Raw genomic sequence first — 21,526 nt, forward strand, 5'->3', positions numbered from 1 at the left:
CACGTGCTCAGGTCTAACTGATTGCCATATTTGAGATCGGGAAGGAATTTCCCCCCAGCTCAGAATGGCAGAAATCCTGTGGGTTTTTCACATTCCTTTGCAACACAGGGCACATGTCACTTGCATAGTGCTAATGGAGGATTCTCTGTAACTTGAAGTTTTTAAATAATGATTTGAGGACTTCAGTAACTCAGCCAGAGGTTCTGGGTCTATTACAGGAGTGGGTGGGCAAAGTTCTGTGGCCTGCAATGTGCAGGAGATTATCATGATGCAGGAGATGATCATGATGGTACCCTCTGGCCTTAAAGTCGATGAGGGTCACAGTTTGGAAAAGATTCAGAATGTAGCGTTTGCAGGATTTCAAATGATGCCTAAAGGTGTGGCTTCTGCTGTAATGCAAGTAGTGAACCTGGAAGCCTACGGACCTGTACTGACAGTAAGCACGAGTGGAAAGGCCTAAGTATAGCTTGACATAAATAAATGACAGACAACAGACCTCGACTCACAAGTGTGAAGTATAAATAAGTGCAGTAAGATGAAGTAAGAACCAACAAATATGAATTACTGATATTTTAGGGATTTTTATGAATATATATCACAAGTCACAAGCATTAACTTCAGTAATGCCATAGCAACTATTGTTGTAAATGATAATGAGTATGAAGTAAATGATTGATTAACCTATAGGAATTGGGGCCCCCAACATAAGTTGGTTGTGGAAGTTAAGATAAGAAGAAAAGGGATGTATATGCATTATGAATATGCATAAGCTAAAATGGGCACTAGCGTAACATGGTATAAGAGAAAGTGGCATCTAGAACATAACTGGGACGATCAGGATGACTAGATAGTAGAAACTAGGATGTCATACACTTTCCTGTCTATGGATTTCCCCACAAGCGACCATGAGTAAACAAGTTCTTTTTTTTTTTTTACCATCCTTTATATGATTATAATAGGTGTTGAATTCTTGGCTAACCAAAGATTTTTTATTCCTCATGTGTGTCTCAGGGATCCTCCATTTAATGATAACTCACATACTTTATCCTTTCTAGAGGTGAACCCTAATCAAGTAAATATTAACCATTTAAATTAAGAAGGCTACAAGAATCACTGCATTAATATGTGATGATCATTTGCAGGTCGGTTTAAACTTTTGTGATGTAAATGGCATCATCCACTTTCGATGTATTCAGAATTTTCCTGTCTATTAATTATCTTAGAGTCTCTATCCAACTTTCCCATTACAAATGTCTATCTACCCATAAGCAAATAAAACTAGTGACTGCACCACTATGCCTCTGCACCACATGGCAGTCTGGTGCTATTGTGTTTTATTGCTCTCTAGGATTGTTTTTAGGTTAGAAGATCCTTGGAGTGGTGATTATGTATTCATCTATTTTCTATTCATTGCCAAGCATGCTGCTGGCCTTTACGAAATGTTAAAGAGTAGATGCTAGCAGCTGCCAGTGTGACCTCTGCCAGCACTGGGAAATCCCCAATTCCAAGATCAGAGAGTTAAGCTAAAAGGTAAGAAGAATTGTTAGCTTCCGGGATCAGTCTTACCACTACAAATTCCAGAGTTTCCAGTTATCTGAGCTGTGTCTTGAATTTCATCAATCCTCTATCATAATTAGCTACATTCTGACCTTCTTTCTGTTCTTAACTTCTGTTTTGATACTAGCTGGAATTGGTTCCCAAATTGTGTCAAATGTAATCATGCTGGGATTGTTTGACCCTAACAGCTCAACTTCCTAATTCAGCCTTTATTATTCCATAGGTTGTGGGGATTTCCAAATTTGGAAGGTTAAAAAACACCTACAATTACAAGCTTGTTTCTGAACCTCCACCTAGAAGAATTAATTTCCTGGCAGCACTGCTTTGGTGCTGTAGTTGACCCCTTTATTAGCTCAGCTAGCTCAGCCTGGAACGTAAATGGTTTCACAACTCTCCTCAGAGTGTTTGCACACAGTAGAAATTTCCCAGACTTCAAGAGTCCAGTCTTCTTTTTGTTAGATCTACTAAATGATGTCACAGTCTTGTTTGAACACACATCCGTGTGTGTGTAGCACTTGTGACTCAGATGGAAGCAGTGTCTCATGGAGGGCTTGTGTGGTTTTTGGCGTTAACTCTTTTGTTTTATTTATCCCATCCCATTGGCGGGGTAGGATTGAGTTGGTTAGTATCTGTCTCCTATCTATGACAATGAGAAATTCTGTAATTGGGACTTACCTAGGATGGTGAGCGGAAATGGTTGACCCACTAGGTTGAAAGGGTTGGCGTGGGGGGGATTTTTTGTTTTGTTGTTGTTTGTTCCTAGAGGTGGGGCTTTTTTTCCTGTGTGGTACTGGAATGCACTCAGGAGGGTGCTTACATTGGTATTGGGACAGTAGACTTTGTGGCCTGCCCTGGAGGACCTTATGTGGATGGTCAGCTGGGGCTCTTTACAGTTGCCAACAGAGTGGAGCAATGCTGCCTGAATGAGAAGAGTTGGTACCAAGGGATTAGCTCACATGATCCCTGTCATTGTGGGTGGAGGGACACAAGGTGGGGCAGATTCATGGAATTAAAAATGTTGATTCTTGTGACTTTGCCTTTAATTATTTCTTGGATGGCTGGGTTGTCAGTGGATGACGATGCTTGGTTCATGCTGAAGGAAGGTTGGGGTGATTTGACTAGGAATGAGGTCCTCAGTTCTGCAAATATAACCTTTGGGTGGGCTACAGTTCACTTCATTGCCCTTCTCCAGTACCCAAAAAACCCCCCCAACTCCCATAGAAAAGTAGCTGGAGACCCAGAATTCGGTCTTTCAGGATTTTCAGCAAGGATTGCACAGGGTCAAACTCCACACATTCAAGTCCCAACAGGAACAAAAGGAATGAATTTAATTTATAACTTTATAAAATCTTATGATAAAGAAACAATAAATAATACAATAGAACCTCAGAGTTATGAACACATCAGCAATGTAGGTTTTTTGTAACTCTGAAATGTTTGTAATGCTAACACAACGTTCTGGTTGTTCTTTCAAAAGTTTACAACTGAATATTGACTTAATACAGCTTTGAAAATTTACTGTGCAGAAGAAAAATGCTGCTTTCCCTTTATTTTTTTAGTAGTTTATGTAACACCGTACTGTGTTTGCTTTTTTGGGGGGGGAGAGAGTCTCTGCTCTTGCCTGATCGTATACTTCCAGTTCCAAATGAGGTGTGTGGTTGACTGGTCAGTTCGCAACTCTGATGTTCTAATGTAATAATTTAATTTTAGAACATAACATGGCTAATTTATAATCCTCATACATTATCTTCACAGTTACACATAAATATAAATAAAGAAAACGAATTACATATAAACAGGTCAGTCAAAAGCAATGTCTTCTCTCCATTTGCTTGTAGGAATCTTCAGTTGGAATCCATGCAGACTCTTCCTCTTCTGAAATCACTGTTAGCCAGTCAGCTAACTGATTAACCAACTACTCAGTTAAATATATAGATTTTTGTAAAAACCGTTACGAGAAAATACAAAACTGAGAATAGCAAAATATAAATGACTTTTTTCTCATTATCACATCTAAAGAGAAAGTTGGTGAATCAAACTAGTTGAGACAATTTAACTAAAACAATTTGGCTAAAATCAAACAACGTTCAAAGTATACAATTAAAATAGAAGTAAATTATTTTTCCTTCCCAATTTCCCCTTTCTGTAATTAACAGTGGTCATGCTTCCCTGTTGGAGGGTTAACAATGTCATTAACCTGTTGCAAGATGCTTCAGAGTTAGGGAAAACAGCCTCCCCCTCCCAGCTCACACAGGGCACATGGCCTTTTGTAAAGCAGTTGCTCTGACCGCTTGCCCTCATGGAGTCTGACCCCAGCAGCAAGGAACCTATTGGAGCATATCCAAAACTACCAAACCCAATTCCAGAAACTTCTGGATGGGGAGTGGTAAATCTGCCTAGTAACAATGACCCAGACACAACTCATTCCTATCCCCACCCCCGCATAGGTCTCTTAAAGAGACATCTCCCTATTAGGTATATACGTTAGGCAAATACTGCTGAAATTAGGCTGAATAATACTACTAAGTCTGTTTTAGCATAGTTGGCTCCAGCTGAGTATTTGGTACAGTGTGAACATAGAGTGGGATTTTGTTCCCTTCCTTGCCTTAGGAAAAACGGCTATTTTTCTTTTCTTTCTTTTTTTCTTTTTCTTTTTTTTTGTCTGTATTTGTTGGCTTGTATTTTTAATGTATGGCAGAATTGTTCAGAGCCCAGACAGACACTTCTTTAAGTTTTGTATACGTCTACATTAATAAATAACAATAAAAAAGATTGTATAATGCACCTCTAAGCAGAAACACTTTCTACTTATTTTGTTGTTATTTTTATCAATTTGTTTCTTTACTTGTTTGCTTTTTCATTCAAGTGTTTTTCTACCCTTCTTGGTCCAACCTAAGGCAGGTGACAGGTAAATTAATGGTACACAGTATCCACTGTATTAAATCATGAGATAATCATCAACAGTATTTTTAGAAAATGTATAAATACCATACAAGACAGGAAAGGTGGATATCCCTTTCGCAACATGTTTTTGACCCCTCCCAATCTAGTAACTGAAAGTTGGGTATTTTTGACATAAACACATTCATGCTAAGAATGATTAGAAACCAGCTGCTAGGATGTGCTGTGCTGCTCTTTAACAATGAATGTGTTATATTCCTGTGAGATTATTTCTGAACTGTTTTTTATGCAAAGAAAATAATGAGGTATTGCAAGGCTGGGAGCTTATCCTCCTCAGTCTTCTCTCTCGTTGGAATCAGAACTTTGAACTAAAATTCTAGTGGAGGAACCCAATCCCATATTTTTAAGTGATTTTTTTCATGCAAATTATGATAGGATGTCTTCTTTCCTGGATGTATTTGACAACTCTTGCTTTTAACTCCAGCACTGAGGAATCTGTTGTTGGCAGTACTGTGCCTCTCTTAAAATCACAGATTGCGGGACTGAAAAATATGCCAATTTTAGAATCTGCTAAGTGTTACATTTAGCACAATGAACAGAGTGGCTTTAAGAGATGCTCTTTGAGTGCTGGAACAATAAAACTGTCCTTATTTGACTTAAAAGTCCTTCATATTGCAGTGTGTTCTGTGTGCACGTTCAGCCTAAAAGGATATATAAATATTACCTTAATGTGTGGAAGATGGATTATTGAACATTGCTCTCTAATTTAAATATATTGGATATATATTATTTATAATTGGTATTTTGAGTTAAATCCATGCCACAGATTATTTATTTATTTATTTATTATTAGAATAGGTTTATTCCTGGAGGTTCCCAAGGCACGCCCTGGAGTAGGGGTGGGCAAGCTTTTTGGCCCAAGGGCCACATATGGGTATGGAAATGGTACAGCGGGCCATGAGTGCTCATGAAATTGGGGGCTGGGGTGCAGGTGGGGGTGAAGACTCTGGCTCAGGGTGCAGGCTCTGGGGTGGGGCTGGGGATGAGAGGTTAGGGGTGCAGGAGAGTGCTCTGGGCTGGGACCGAGGGGTCTGAGGGCAGGGAGTGGGGATCAGGGGGTGCAGGTTCTGAGCGGTGCTTGCCTCAAGCAGCAGCATGTCTCCCCTCCGGCTCCTACGCGGAGGCACAGCCAGGCAGCTCTGCACACTGCCCCATCCACAGGTGCCACCCCTGCAGCTCCCATTGGTCGCAATTCCCGGCCAATGGGAGCTACGGGGGCGGCGCTTCGCATGGGGCAGCCTGCGGAGCCCCAAGGCTGCCCCTATGTGTAGGAGCCTGAGGGGGGACATGCCACTGCTTCCAGGAGCCGCACAGTATGGGGCAAGCCCCGGACCCCACTCCCTGGCTGGAGTGCTGGAGCGGGACAAGCCTCCGACCCCGTTCCCCGGCAGGAACTCGAGGGCCAGATTAAAACGTCTGGAGGGCTGGATGCGGTCCCCGGGCCACAATTTGCCCACCCCTGCCCTGGAGTGTGTACAGGGGCCAGCCAGGTGGAGGCACCACCAAGCTCAGATCTCAGAACATTGCTAGCCTTTGGCAATGGTAACTTCCTACCAGTTTTCGAGGCCAGATCCCCAACGTACTCTGACTCTTTGCACCACTCCAGCAGGACAAAGGAAAAGCAAAGCCTGCCGAGCCTGCCTCTGTAGGAGGCGTAGACAGAACCTCTGATTGGGGTCAAGCTGGAATCATAGTTTGGTGTCTTTCTTCTCGCATGGCAAAGGGCTATGTCTGGAGCAACACTTGAACCCTTGTTGCTAGAATGGCTACTTCTACTTTTCTTAGCCTCTGTTTACATTAAGGAATTTGTGCTGATGCAATTACATCAGTTTGGTTACACACCAGTGCAGACTCCTAATATAGACAGACCACAGTGCTGCAAAGCAGGGTTTGCTGTAACTCAGTCACATGCCCAGGTAAGCATGACTGGGGTAAGCCTCGTTTTGCACTGATACAGCAGATCTACATTAGAGTTTGGCCCCGGTATAACTTCATTGTTAGACTTTGTCCACTGTGAATCTCTCTTGTGCAGACAGGGCCTTAGGTGTGATGGAATCCAAAGTGGCCTCTGGCCAGGCCTAGGTTTGGGAATTATACAGGGGCAAGTCTTCTCACACTCATCCTTGATACTGTGCTGAGTACGGCTGGGTTGGGCTTGAGGCTTGTGCTTTTATGCACCTGACAAAAGTTTAAGGGCCTAATCCTGCAAAGTGCTTGGTACCCTCAGTTTTCTTGTTACACCAAAATGACTCCTGCAAACTCTACATGCGCATAGCGAACAGCTGATTCTGTTTGTTTTTGCTGTGCACTTACCTGTTTGTGCTTTCCTATAGTTTGTGGATCAGACGGGGGCCATGTACTTAAAATGTTTGCAGTATGTGGCCTGTTTGAGAGAGGGGGTTAAATATTGAATCTTACACCTTTTTATTATCCCAGAGACCTGAAATTGGACAATATTCTTCTGGATGCAGAGGGTCATTGCAAGCTGGCGGATTTCGGAATGTGTAAAGAAGGGATTCTGAACGGAGTAACAACCACTACATTTTGCGGAACACCAGACTACATAGCTCCAGAGGTATTTTTTATACCAGGCTTCACATACAAATATTGCCAGTAATCATATTGTATCTGTTGTATGTGCAAGGTGAAAAGTGTGGGCCAGATTCTGTCATCTGCACTACTTGAATAATCCTGTTGAAATATGCGGATCTCTACAAGGAGTAACCTACTCAGCAGCAGTAGTTCGCAAAATCTGGCCCTTTGAGTGTAAGGGAGAGGCAATGTCTGTGATTCTGTACTTGATAGCTGTTGCAACCTTGCTTTTAAAAAGTTTCCTATACTGTATTTGATGGCATTCTCTAGTAAATTGATTAGCTTTGCTGGTAGCCAGTTGTCTGTCATTCTTTCGTTAGTGGGTAATAGTGTATAACGTTTTCCCACTGGATATTTGCCCATTCCATGTTACCTTTCCTTTCAATTGAGTAGTCACTCCAGATGTCAAAATACCCATGTCATACACTCCTTGCTGCAACTTCCAAAAGACTCGAGCAGGTAAACATGCTCAACTTTTGCTCTTTTATCATCTAGTCATTTGTCTTGTTCTGTACTAGAAGGTGAAGAACAAAAATGTCAAATTGAAGCTAAAGTGACCAATTTGTTATTGCATGATGTTGTCATTTAACATTTTCCCCTAACACGTGTTCCTGGCACATTGCATTATTCTTCTCCTTGTCCACATTTATGAGCCTATTGCCGCATTGAAGGTGCTTCTAAATCTTTCAGATGCTGGATGTAATCGGATGCTCCCTACCAGCAGTGACCTGTACCCTGGCCTAAAAACAGGGATGTGTTCACCCATGTAATAAGATGTACATAGATATGATCTGACACAATGTAACATACTGTAGGTATCATATTGTGTTAGACCTGAATGGGAGTATCGTTGTTTCTCTGCTCTGAGGTACTGATGCGTGACATATACTAGACTCCCCTGTTCGTCCAAATGGCATGGGAAATATGCAAATTTATGCATGGATGGATTTCTGAAGGAAATCAGGGACATAACTTACATTCACATAGTGGGTGATATTTGGATAAAAACGATGACACAGCACTATGCTATTTGTAGGTTACCTAGATTTTAATACCATGGATACATTTTCAAAGGTCGGTGCCTAAGCTGAGTCAGCACCATTTACATGGATTCCCTTTACAAGTACAGGCATTGGTATGTGCCAAACAGGTGCTGTACAGATTTGCCCATTCAAGTTTAGTCACCAATCCTTGAAAATTTTGTCCTGTATTTAACCCCCCTTTCTTCCCTGGGTTACTCGGAACAGGCAACACTCGCCTGGGTGCCTGATGTTGTTGACATGAAAGGAGATCCTGAGTATCCCAGTGGTGCTGTTGGATAGGTGGGAATCCTCTGTTCACCCCGCTGCTGTAGTCCCTTTATACTAAAGAAATTTACAGCTGGCAGTGCCTCCACCTGGCTGGCCCCTGTACACACTCAATGGTGTGCCTTGGGAACCTCCAGGAATAAACCCCTGCAAATAGTAATAACAACAACGATAATAATAATTAATAAATAAATCTGTGGCATTGGTCTAACTCAAAAATACCAATTATAAATAATATACATCCACTATACTTAATTTAGCGTTAACACACCTTTATTTAACAAGTTAAAGAAACAGGGTATATAAGATTATATGTCACTACTAATTTAAATCCACAGGAGGCAGTTGAATAAAATCAATTAACAAATATAATATACAGTAATAAATGAATCTTATGTAACTGGCATTTGCTCTGCCACCATTTACCCCACCGCGCAGTGGACACGCCTCTGGATTTCAGAGTCCTAGACATGCATGGGAGCGCTTGGAGATCTGCAGCTGGCAACAGCGCTCTGTTAGTTCTGTGTGTCAGGCCAGCCAAGGCAACAAGCTGCACAACCCCTCTGATGATTGGAGCTGGCTCCACACATGTCTGCAGCTCTGGGTCCTGGTTCGATGGGAAGATCACTCTGCCTCTCCTCAGCTCTCTGCTGAGCCCCTTCCCGAGCAAATACTTTCCCAAACCGGAATGAGGGTTACTCACACTGCCTTCACTGCAGGGCCACCTCAGTCAGCTCCAGGCACAGCAACAGTCTCTCCCTTGGCTCCAGTGAAGCCACCAACCTACCTCTGAAGCTCCCTGCTCAATCAAAGCCCCAGCAGGCTCTCAGCAGCAGCTTCTGGCTTCCTAGCAGCAGCTCCTCGTATGGACACAGCTCCACACCAGTAATCTGGCTCCTCTCCCCAAAAATGGAGCCCACTGCCTGCTCTCCCTGCACTGCCTGGAAAAGCAAGTATCTCTCTCTTTCCCCAAGGCATCATGGGAGTTGTGGTCTCTAAGGCTGGATTGCAGTGCACAGGATCTTCCCAATTGGAACATTCCCAATAAAGTTCAGAGGCCCCTCTAGTAAAGGCAGCCTACATGTATCTCACACATATTGCATTTGTGCTAAGGATGCTGGGCAGAAAGTTATATCAGCATTTTTTTCATCGAACATTATTTTGCAGGGGAAAAATGTTGGTTGCTAATTAAAGATAAAGTGTAAATCTGTATTTGTTAGCACTAGATGATACCAAGTATTGGTAAGTGCAAAGGCAAGGAAACTCATTTTAAAGCTACACAATTTGTGCCTAGGGTGGTTTGCGCAGTTTGAGAGAGCACTCCAGTGCTGGGTTGGGTTTGGTCCTGCTTTGAGCAGGGGGTTGGACTGGATGACCTCCTGAGGTCCCTTCCAACCCTGAGATTCTATGATTCTATGAGAAAAGGAAAGCAAAATGAGTTTGTGTAAGGTTTTGGCTTTGTGAAGATTATTTCTTTACTCCACTAGGAAAAAGAATCAGAACTTTGTGGATTCTTTTATAAATTTTTACTAAATAAAAAGGCAGTACTAAACTCCTAGACATTTTCAGATGAAAATTTGGGCCCATTGAACGTGGCAAAACTCATTTTCCCTTTTTGTTTGCTTCCCACCATTCCTTTTCCTCAAGCTTTCCTACTGCTTTGTCCTCTTGAGTCACCACTATATCGTTCATGTTACTCTTGATTGGCAGGATGCCAAAGCAAAAGTGTGAAATCCAAAGATCATTCCCACACCAGACCACAGAGAAGTCCAATTCTGAGGACAACTTTGCAGCTGACATTTCTATAATGTATTTCTATAATATCACAAACCAAAACACAGGGTCCAACCACCTACAGATTTTGGGGACATTTCAGATCTGGATCCAAGCACTATGATTCAAATCTTAGACCAATACCTGCGCTTATATTAATATTGAATGGGTTTTCTATATGCAGTACAATCAGCATTCACTAGAGCTGAATACAATAATCCCTACCCAGAGGATTCCAGCTATAATGCTAATAACCTTTGAGTGTGTGTATGGTGGGTTGCCATTACAGCTATCAGCCCGGGGTCTCGGTACCTTTTCTTTTAAACTGTCACCTTCTTGTGTTGATACTTTACAGCCAAACTGCAGATTCCTTTCCAACAGACTAAAGTCAACAATTAAGCTTGTTCCTTAAATAACAGTAGCCCTGGAGTAATAAAATAATAATCAATCACTCTAACCCACCCGAGGTGTCTGCTGCAAAGTTGGACTTACTTGTGTCACACATTGGAACTTGCTGCCACTACAAGTAGAAAACCTGCCAGTTTTCCCAAGAAGCAAAGATAATTAAAGCAAAGTCTACAATCTTTAGTATAGTACAGTGGGGTTGATGCTGCACGAACGGGTATCGTGTTTTCCTATTGTCAACAAAATTCTCAAAGGCGAATGCTTTTGGCTTCCAGTATTCATACTAAAAGGACCGTTATAAATTTTAGCAGATCTCTGTGCAACAAGATCAACTACATCAATTTATAGTGTTCAAGACAGGGACAATGATAGGATGGGTTCTAAATTAATTACCACTCTAGAAAAAGATCTTGAGGTCTTGGTGGATAGTTCTCTGAAAAGTTCATCTCAACATGCAGCAGTGGTCAAAAAGGCTAACAATGTTAAGAACTATTAGGAAAGAGATAGACATTAAGATAGAAAACGTCATAATGGCACTATATAAATCCATGGTACACTCACACTTGAATATTGTGTCCAGTTCTGATCACCTGATCTCAAAAAGGATATCATGGAACTGGTAAAAGTTCAGAGAAGGGCACCAAAGATGATCAAGGGTATGGAACAGCTTCCATACGAGGAGAGACTGAAAAGATTAAGGCTATTCAGCATAGAAAAGAGACGACTAAGGGGGGATATCATAGAGGTCTATAAAATTATAAATGGTGTGGAAAAAGTGAATAGGGAAGTGTTATTTACCCTTTTCCATAATACAAAAACCAGGTGTCACCTGATGAATTTAACAGACAGAAGATTTAATACAAACAAGAAGTAGTACTTTTCACGCAACACACAACTAACCTATGGAACTCATTGCTATGGAATCTTATGATGGCCAAAAGCATAACTGGATTCAAAAAAGACCTTAGTAAGTTCATGGAGGATAGGTCCATCAATGGCTATTAGCCAAGATGGCCAGGGATGCAACCCCATGCTCAGGCGACCCTAAATCTCTAACTGCCAGAAGCTGAGAAAGGAAGGCGGGGGAGGATTACACCATCGGCCCTGTTCTGTACACTCACCCTGAAGCTCTGGTATTGGTCATTGTCAGAGACAACATACTGGGCTAGATAGACCATTGGTTTGACCCATGATGGCAGTTATGTTCTGAATTTACATTTACCACCAATTTTTTGCATATGCAGTAGACTTTTCCCCGACTTGGTTTAAACAATATAGAAAGCTATACAACTCGTTTACTCATGAACATGCTAGGGGAGACCAATAAACTTGGTTAATGCTTCTGAGAACACTACTGCAGGTTGGTTTTCAGTGCAACACATTGAAACTTAGCCATGTGATTGATATTAATAGGAGCTGCACAAGTAAAAAGCCCAAGCCTACTGCCATTGAAGTCAATAGGATTTGGCTTCTCTGAGACACTGTAGTAGGATAAGCATCTTGTGTCTAATCAGTAAACATGCATCTGAAGGTATCACTCAAGTTGCCTATTAAATGTGACCTCTCTGTTTTCCTAACAGATCCTCCAAGAGTTAGAATATGGTCCCTCGGTAGACTGGTGGGCTTTGGGTGTTCTGATGTATGAAATGATGGCTGGGCAACCTCCTTTTGAAGCTGACAATGAAGATGATCTCTTTGAATCCATCCTTCATGACGATGTGCTCTACCCAGTCTGGCTCAGCAAAGAAGCTGTCAGCATTTTAAAAGCAGTGAGTCTTCCATTTCTTTTTCTCTCGTTCTTCCTTTTTTTCTTTTCTTCTTTTTATTCCCTTGCTAAAAATTGAATTTACCTTCAGGAGTTCAGAACAGTCACCACTGGGAGTTCAACCACAGTTCAGAGTGCCACTATTAGGATAATGGGTCCTGGGATAAATTACACTTCTTGTGGGAAAGGAACAGAATGTTTGTGTTCCTTGCAGTTGTATGCTGTATAAATCTAGGCAGAATCATGTTTCAGGGAAAATCACAATCAACTAGAGCTGTGTTATCACTCTGACACTTTACACACTGCATGCTCACTAGGAGCAGGGGAAGCATTATGTAATTAAAGAAACAGTGTCAATGTTTTTATTTTAATCCACATATAAATTTTGCCACCCTGCTGCCTTTTTTAACATGTTGTCAAAAAATATTTTAAAGCTGCATGTTGTTTTCCTTACTTGACACAATGGCATTTTTAAACAGATGTTCCCACTATAATGCAAGTGACTTTGCTTTGGTCCTTCACCCCGGGTGAGCTGGGTGATTGACAGAATCTTGTCAAATCCAGGTGGGTTTTACTTGTCAGGTGGCCAAAACATGTCACCAGGTAATTCTGGACATTCTACTTAATCATCAGTCCTGTACTGCATCCCAGTGGTAAATTTGAGGCTTTCAGTTTGAGAAGAACTTTAAAGGTTGGGTCTTAGCATAATGAGATCTGTATAAGGTTTCATTCTGCAAGTGGCACAGAAAGCTGGAGTGAACACTGACTTGGACAGCACTGGGACAAGAAGCATCATTCAGTGACTCTTTTTATGCGCCTTATTCTTGTCCTTAGCTGAAATGACTCTTTCGTGTGTCCTATTATGTGTCATTGCATTTATTTTTCACAAAAATGTGTCGCTTATACAATAGGCCTGATTGTGCATCTGGATTTGTGAATCTTCAGCAAGCTCTGGGCAGAAACATTAACAGCTAGACGTCTAGCTGACTGTTTGCACCACAAATGAGATAGACAAATGTAAATCATATGATTCCTAAAAGAGTGAAGAATGGCTCTGAAACTGAACATTTCATGATGAGTTACCATGGCACTTTCTCCCTACCACAAGTGTTTCCATGACAGGGGAGAAGATACAGCCCAGTAAGATGTGGATTTTTAGGGGAAGTCCTTGTATAGAGTCAAGGGAACAGATAGCTCATGTGGGCATGAACCAAACCCTCAAATTCCAATAGCCCTGAACTTTAGAGAAGCTGAGTGCAGATCTGACTTTTGACAGTGGCCCCTGTCCATAATGAACCAAACAAAAAGCTGGGGCCCAACACTCTCGTCTTCATGAGAGTTTAGACCAGGGCCGGCTCTGGCTTTTTTGCCGTCCCAAGCAAAAAAAAAATAAAATAAAATAATGGGGGGTGGGGGCCACCAGAGCGGGAAAGCAGGGGAAAAAACAAAAACAAAAACAAAACCACAGCGGGGCCAGAGTGGCAAAGCAGGGTGGTGGGGGGGACAAAAAAACGGCGGGGCTGGAATGGCAAAGGGGGAGGGGGGGGAAAGTGCAGCAGAGCCGGAGCAGCAATGCAGGGGGGAAAAAAAACAACATAAAACACAAAACACGGTGGGGCTGGAGCGGTAAAGGGGGCGGGGGGAACAGGGAGCTGGAGCGGCAAAGCAGGTGAAGAAAGAAAAAGAAAACACGGCGCAGCCACAGCGGCAAAGCAGGGTGGGGGGGGACAAAAAAACGGCGCAGCTGGAATGGCAAAGCAGGGAAGAAAAAAACCAAACCTGCAGCACAGCCGGAGCGGTGAAGCGGGGTGGGGGAAAGACAAAAAAACCTGCAGGGCTGGAGCGGCAAAGCAGGTGGAAAAAAAACCAACCTGCCGCGCGGCTGGAGCGGCAAAGCCGGGCTGGGGGAACGGCAAAGCAGGGAGAACAAAACAAAAAACCCTACAGGGCGGCCGGAGCCAGGTGACTCCCTGTGCTGCAGAGTGCGGCCCGAGCTAATGCGGGGAGGGGAGGGAGCGGGGGGGAGAGAGCAGGTGGGCAGCCAGGGCTTCAGCGGGGCGCTCACCACCTCCGCGCCGCCTACTGGGAGGGCTCCGAGCTGCAGCTGCTCCGTTCGGCGGGGAGGGAAGGACGTGGGCTGCCCTGCCGGGCTTGCTGCAGGGCGCTGCCCTCCTCTGCCCCCTACAGGGCGGCCAGAGCAGCAGAAAAAAAACCGTCAGTGCCGCCCTAGGATTGGGCGGATGCCGCCCCCTACAATCTGCCGCCCCAAGCACCAGTTTGCTCAGCTGGTGCCTGGAGCCGGCCCTGGTTTAGACACTGATCCCAATGTTACAGCTCACGTCCATAAATCTTAACCACTCCGAGAAAATAATTCACAGGCCTATTGTGTAAGCGACACATTTTTGTGAAAAATAAATGCAATGACACATAATAGGTTGGTTTCCTGTAATGCTGTTTTGTTGTCAGTTTATAATTCTGGTTAGTCTGTTCTTCTGCCAATATCTTTTGATACAAGCCATGCTTATTTTTACCTTACTGTGATCCCTTGTTGATGTCTTTCTGTTTGTAGTTTGTTATCATTAATGCCCTTTTTAAACTCTACAAAGAGAGTTACAATCATAAACCATCTTTTACATTTTACATTTTAAAAAGATGTTTTCCCGGTTGGGCCAGTTCCTCAGCCGGCGTAAATCAGTTGAAGTCAATGGAACTGTGCCAGTATACACCAGCTGAGCATCTGGCCCCTTATGTTTAACAATCTGCTTGTGTCTGTAGTTATTGTCTGAACATTAGAAACTTGTGATCTTCATCTAATACTTTAGCCACATTGTCAGATGAAGAACAGGAAAAACAGAGGAAATAGAGAGGCGTCTTTGTATTTTACTGCTGAATACTAACAAGGGATTAGCTTTGGAACAGTTTATTTCCTCACATTGTACTCTCAGACATGGGTCTTGTTCTTTAGACACTACATTTTCACAGCCCTTCAAATAGGGTTTGGGGAAAGTTTAACAAAACGACATACATTTACCTCAAATGTAATTTTCAGTTCAGTGTTTTAAATTTTTAATTTTTTTGCAAGAATGAATTTTCCATTTTTAATTCCCACAAAAAAAATCCAAGGACAATTTTGCAGTAAACATTACTGACACCATGTTACTTATCCTACAAGAACAGATCTTTTTAGGCCTGTTTCTGTGAATATGCAGGAGATGCTATTTAAAATTCCATTCTGTCATGTGAGAGAGACAATTATTCATTCAAATGAGATTATTTACTGCTGATAGTGCTGGAATGCATGATAGATTGTGCCCAGCACTGTGTTTGTCTGCAAGAGACAGAGAGAAAGGCTATATCTATCTAGCCTACTGCCAATGTGCTTTGCATTTCCCTCTGTACCTGATCCACAGAGGATACAGGTCTGCTCCAGCTCTCAGCCTTGGAGCCTGGTGGTTTAGCTCAGGCTGTACAGATTTGGAGGTCTGGAGGTCCTTAATTCAATCCACAGTATGGCAGCCATCACATAAGTGGAATTTGGGATTTGAGCTGCTGTAGGCTTCAGACGCTTGGGATGAGTTTCCTCTGGTTTCCACTGTCTGTGGTCAGTGCGTTACTGATCTCTTTCTGTGCCTGACCATAGAGGATGTGAATCTGTTTCAGTCCCCTGCTACTGAGTCTGTCTGCTTAGTTCAAGTTGTAGAGATTTGTGTTTAGCGCTGGAGATGTTTAGTTTGAGTCCTGGATGAGCTCCTACTTGTGTGACGGCCTGGCATCTTGGCCAACCCCAGAGATTGAACTGGGCACCTCCAAAGCTAAAATTACAGATGGGTGCTGGTAACAGATTCATATAATCTGTGACTCAGGCATAGAGGCAGACATGTAACCTGCACTGACCAGTGGATTATAACTTCACTAGCCTTTCTGGGAAAACCTCTATTCTAATCTGTATAGGTTCTTATGACATGCTCATCACCGTAGTATTTGAGCTTCTTCTAGTAATGCACTAAGCAATGTGACTCATATCTATCACATGTTGTTTGTTTACTCATCCTCTCCACAGAGGGAAAAGTATTTGCTGTTGAGTATCTTGTTTGGGTCATTTGGATTTTTAAAAAAATATATACATATTGCTATGTGTTTGTTAGAAAAGGCCAGGTCAAAGAAATTCGCCTTGCACTTGGAGCAGAAGGTGGTGAGGTTTTGATGGTCCTTAATTCGTGGAGGTGTTCATTCCACAGTCTCAGATTGCCCCCAAGAAACTTCTGTCTCCCACACTGATGAGCTTTATCCTTATTGTAGCAAGCTGCCTTGTTCCAGAGGAGCAAAGTTGCCAACCACCATTTTCATCCTGGAGTTTTAAGCGGTCTTTTAGATATGCTGGGCCCAGGCCTTTGAGTACCTTGAAGATAAAGACCAAGACCTTGAACTTGAAACAATATTCTATGGGAGGTCAGTATAGAGAACGAATGACAGGTTTAATGTGTTTGTGGTAGGAGAACGTGTGCTTCAGTGTTCTGATTCTATACTACTGGGAGTTTCCTAAGTGCTGAAGTCTTCATGCCCAGATATTTTGCATTACTGTACTCCAGCTGAGAGGTAGTGAAATGCATGAATAAGTGAGGTCAGATCATCATCCACCACAACGGGATAGAGTTTCCTAGCCAACCAGAGATGATATAGAAAGCGTTACTCATGAATGCAGCTATATGAGAGCTCAGCACCACCTCCACAATTACACCTGCACAATGGACTGAATTGGCCAATTGTGGTATATTCTTTTAAACAAAGACTGCTAAGGTGGCTGTGAACTCTTCAAAGTGCTTTCCTCTGCCCACCAGTGTCAACTCTCTATTGCTGCTGTTCAGCTTTAGCCAGCCGTTCTTCAGCTATAAGCTGATCTTATCCAAGTACTAGGCCATCTTGATGCTAGGTCATAGCAGTATGGTCTGATGTGATGAAGGATAGGTAGAATTGTGTGTCATCCGCATATTGCTGGCACTTGAGTCAATGTCATCTGTCCAGTTCACCTACTAATTGCATGTAGCCACTGAAAAAGACCAGAGAGAATTGATTCTTGTGGGACTATACAAGTTAGGGGTCTATTGGTGGAGGTGCAGTTTCCCAGTACTACTCATTGGGTGCGTGCCTCTAGGAAAAACTCAGACCATTTTAATGCATTGCCCTGTACCCCTGCCCACCACTCTCAGGTGAGACTACAGTATGGTCAGCGGTGTCAAATACTGTGAGGTCCAGGGCGATGAGAATGGATGTCTGTCCTCTAGCCTTTGATAGGAGGAGATCATGCATCAGTGTCCCTAAAGCAATTTCAGTCCATGTCCTACCTTGAAACCAGATAGTGCCAGGTCTAGAATATTAGCTTCAGTTAAATGAGCTTATAGATGGCCTCAACCAGCTTCTATATGAGTTTGTTCAGAAATGGGAGGTTTGACACTGAGCAGCAGTTGGCTAGAATCAGTATATCAGTATATCAGAATATTGTGTGTTTGAAGGAGAAGGGGAAGGTTTTTTGCCTGAATGACACTTTGGCTATTTCAGTCAGGAGTTGCACCAGTTGGTCATGACTCTCTTTCACAAGCCAGGAAGGGCATTGGTCAGGTTCACAAGTCTTGGGTCAAGATTCCTTTGGAATGTCCAGAACTTCTTAATGAATGAATGTACTGAATTGTGAAAATGCATGTGGGCTGTTGGTTGGTGGGCATAGATGGAACAGATCCATGCTGCTTGCTGCTTGAGAAGGCTTCTTGGATGTGTGATCTTTTCAGCAAAGAAGGATGATAGTTCTTTACAGTACTTGGTGCTCAGTTCAGATGCAGGTTGTAGACATTCAGCACTGGTGAAGTGGTTTACCACCCTGGATAGCAATTTGGGTCAGGATTTGGCAGCCTCAGTGGTGGTTGATAGAAAGGTTCTCTTAGTCTCCTAGTAATACAGCCTCATTGTAGGCTTTGAGGAATTTGTTATGTTTCATCTTATCTGAATCGGCCTTTTTCCCCTCACCATTGGCACACAAGCGTCCGCTCCTCTCTCTTCATCTGGTGCAGGGTGTCAGAAAACCACTGAGATCTGTATGAGCAGTGGGGAAGAAGAGGCCGTTGTGGAGCCAGTGTGTCAATGGTTGAGGCTAGTGTACAATGATAATGAATCACTTGACTCCTTGTCCTGTGGGTGGAGTGCTGCTGTCCTTTAGCAGTCATTGGAATTTGTTGGGAGTTCTGCATGAGTCTTCATGGTTGAATCAGGATCATTGGTCTTTTGTGTTGTCTCAGATACTCCCACCAATAGAGCTCCACCAGTAGTAAGAAGAGTGGTAGTGCCTGTGTTGATGGGACATGGGCATTTTTACTGTGTCCCCTAGACCAACTCAGAGGCCTGTTTCTCTACCCTTGCTTAGAGCAGATCTTGATGACATAGTGGTAGACATACCAGTGTTCTGTCTAACCACCACTGTTACCACCTGAGAGCTGCACCAGCTGTAGTGTGGCTGTGGGAGCTGTGCCACCTTGCACTCATTTACAGGTGCTGGGCACACTCAGAAGAACTACACAGGTCTGGCACCACAAGGAGTGCTAGATTTCCCAAACAGGGTGCCTCATCCCCATTCCCCTTGCAGTTGCCAGCAGAGTGGGCCCACATGGAAAGGAGAGGTGCACCCTATGGAAAGATGACACAATGACCATGTTATCTCTCTGTTCCAAGAGATCTGGTACCTATCTATGGGCAGCACCCCAGGAACTTCCACTGGAACAGTGCATCTCTGCACCCTACTGCTGGCTGTGCCCCAATACACCAGCAGAGTCGTAAATGTTTACCAGTGTCCATATTATTCCAGCAAAGGTCTCTATTCCTTGCTGTGACTGTATATGAAGCACTTTTGTTCTCCTTGAATGACCAAGTATGAGATTCATTTCTTCTGGCAATCAGTACTGGTCTTGCAAATTTCAGGATTCCCAAGCTGGTGTTCAGGTTCCTATGCCATCTTCTCTGTGCCTAGTATCAGAAGAGGGAAGCTGACTTGCTGCAGTCTCTGCTCCTGCAGAGTGAGGGGATGGCTGAATGGGAAGCTGTATTGTGTGCCTTATCTCTGGGTCACCAAAGTTGGAGGAATAGGGCCATGAATTGCTGAGTCCCTACAGAACTATGGAGGCCTATTAATCTGTCTTGCTTGTGTTTAAAGCTGGTTCTAGACATTAAAAGGACATGATCAGATAGTTTCAGCTCCAAATTTGACCCTACTTTAAAATTGACCTGATAGAAAATATTCTTCACATTCTAACAGTAAAATTTGCAAAAGCACCTAAGGTACATTTTCAAAAATGACACAGGGCCAGATTTTCAAAGGTATTCAAAGATGCAGATAGGTGTCTAGTTGGATCTTTAAAAGCACCTAAATAGTTGATTTCAATGGGAGGTAGGCACCTAATCTGCTGAGATGCTTTTGAAAATCCCACTGGGTGCCTAGCTGTTTCTTTAGGTGCCTAAATACCTTGGAGAGTTTGTCTGTTAAACACTTAGCTGCTTAAGTCTCATGACCTACAACATCAGATTCTCATTTACACTAAGACCCCTTTACACTGCCAGAGTGGTGCAAAGGTGCTTTAATATAACTGAGCGTTAGGCCCATGGTATTAATTTTAATTTACCACTATGTCAGCAAGAGTTCAGTCCTGCTCCCATTTAAATCATTGTGAGTTTTGGCATCAACTTCACTGGGAGCAGGATCCAGCCTCAAGAAATTAAAATAAAAAGGCAATAGCTATGACTAACACGTGATCCTGTGACTTTTTATGTGGTTCTCCTGCTGCATTGGCACCATCCCACCATGTGGCGGTTGATAGGAAGGTTCTTTTAGTCTGTAATTGTATTGACAATTACATCATCAACGATGCTTTAGCAAACTGGGAGATAAATAATCTGCACTGGCTTGGGCTCCATAGAAAATAGAGGGGAAATGAATTGATATTTATCACATGGAAAAAGAACAAAAGGAGTTGTAGGATAATGTCCATTTCAGCCTTTTAAGGGATTACAAACATATGGCAAACATTAAAAATACTTTTAAAATATTTTCATCGGTATCATTTCATCAGGTCTCTTCACCTTCAGTATCTACATATGAGTCCTATTAGGTTGTGGGGTAGAATACTAAACTACACTAATTAGTAGCATCTTAATCCCCTGCACTTTTAAAAAAATACTTGTGCTGATGTCTTGGTTGCCTGCAGCCTGGCATGAGAATAGGACCAGATATAGACAGAGACCAGCTTCTGTTGCTTTGATATCTGGATTACACAGTACAAAAAGCATATCATATGGCTTCCATGTTATTCTTCTCCAAAGTGTGCTGTGGCTGGTTCCTGGTCTCCTCTCTCTCCCAGTCACTTAGCTACTCCTGTGTGTGAAATAAAGCAGAGGAACCTAGGAATGCATTTTGTGGTTTTCTCAGTATATCATCATCCTTTGACAAAGTCTCTTTCAAAAATAGTTTTTATTTCCCCTAGCAGAAAATGCAGGCAGTTACTGACATGAGACTTGCCTTCTATTGGGGAACCTGGAGAAACAGTGAAAATAGCTCACTTTAATTTAAGACCAAGCTCGAAGGACTGTCCTTGGGATGGCTGATGTGTTGTTTGGAACCACAATGTACTGCATGGGAGAAGTGCACTGTACCTTTAAGAAGATAGTAGGTTAGTCTCCTATCAATTACTGATCCAGCTATGGGTCACATGTTCATTGGGAGAGACCATTTTAAGGGCTGCAGTAACTGCTTCTGTAGCAGCTGAAATAAATTTTACAGGAAACAAAACCAAACCCTACCAAAACGAACTTCACTGCACACACACTTCTCCCTGTGGCGAGAGAATGAGAGCGAACAAACAGCACATGACAGATGTTAGTCACGTGGCTTAATTCACTACTGGAAGGTGCTCAGATACTAGTTAATGGAGGCAATATGAGAATATGTGTAGAATAAAATAGTCATTTTTATATTCTTATGGTCACTGTTCTGAAGCAGATAAGCTGTCTTCCATGTGCAGTTCATTGTGAGGTAGGGTTGCCAATTTTGGTTGGATAAATTCCTGAAGGTTTCATTTTATGATGTAATCTTTCATTAAAGATTAATCTTTTATTCCTGGAGACTCCAGGA

At 42.7% G+C, this 21,526-nt stretch overlaps 1 protein-coding gene across 9 annotated transcripts in view; it reads left to right on the forward strand.

Annotated features, from left to right (window-relative positions):
* The window catches only part of PRKCE (protein kinase C epsilon), a 501,798-nt gene that overhangs the window by 442,501 nt on the left and 37,771 nt on the right, over positions 1–21,526 (forward strand). For all 9 annotated transcript variants that reach the window (XM_039531433.1, XM_039531437.1, XM_039531434.1 and 6 more), the window contains 2 exons: positions 6,955–7,093; positions 12,176–12,364. In XM_039531433.1, the coding sequence (XP_039387367.1) occupies positions 6,955–7,093; positions 12,176–12,364 (328 nt within the window). The remainder of the gene's footprint in view (positions 1–6,954; positions 7,094–12,175; positions 12,365–21,526) is intronic.

The sequence above is a fragment of the Mauremys reevesii genome, linkage group 3 (genome assembly GCF_016161935.1).
Source record: "Mauremys reevesii isolate NIE-2019 linkage group 3, ASM1616193v1, whole genome shotgun sequence".
Lineage (NCBI taxonomy): Eukaryota > Metazoa > Chordata > Testudines > Geoemydidae > Mauremys > Mauremys reevesii.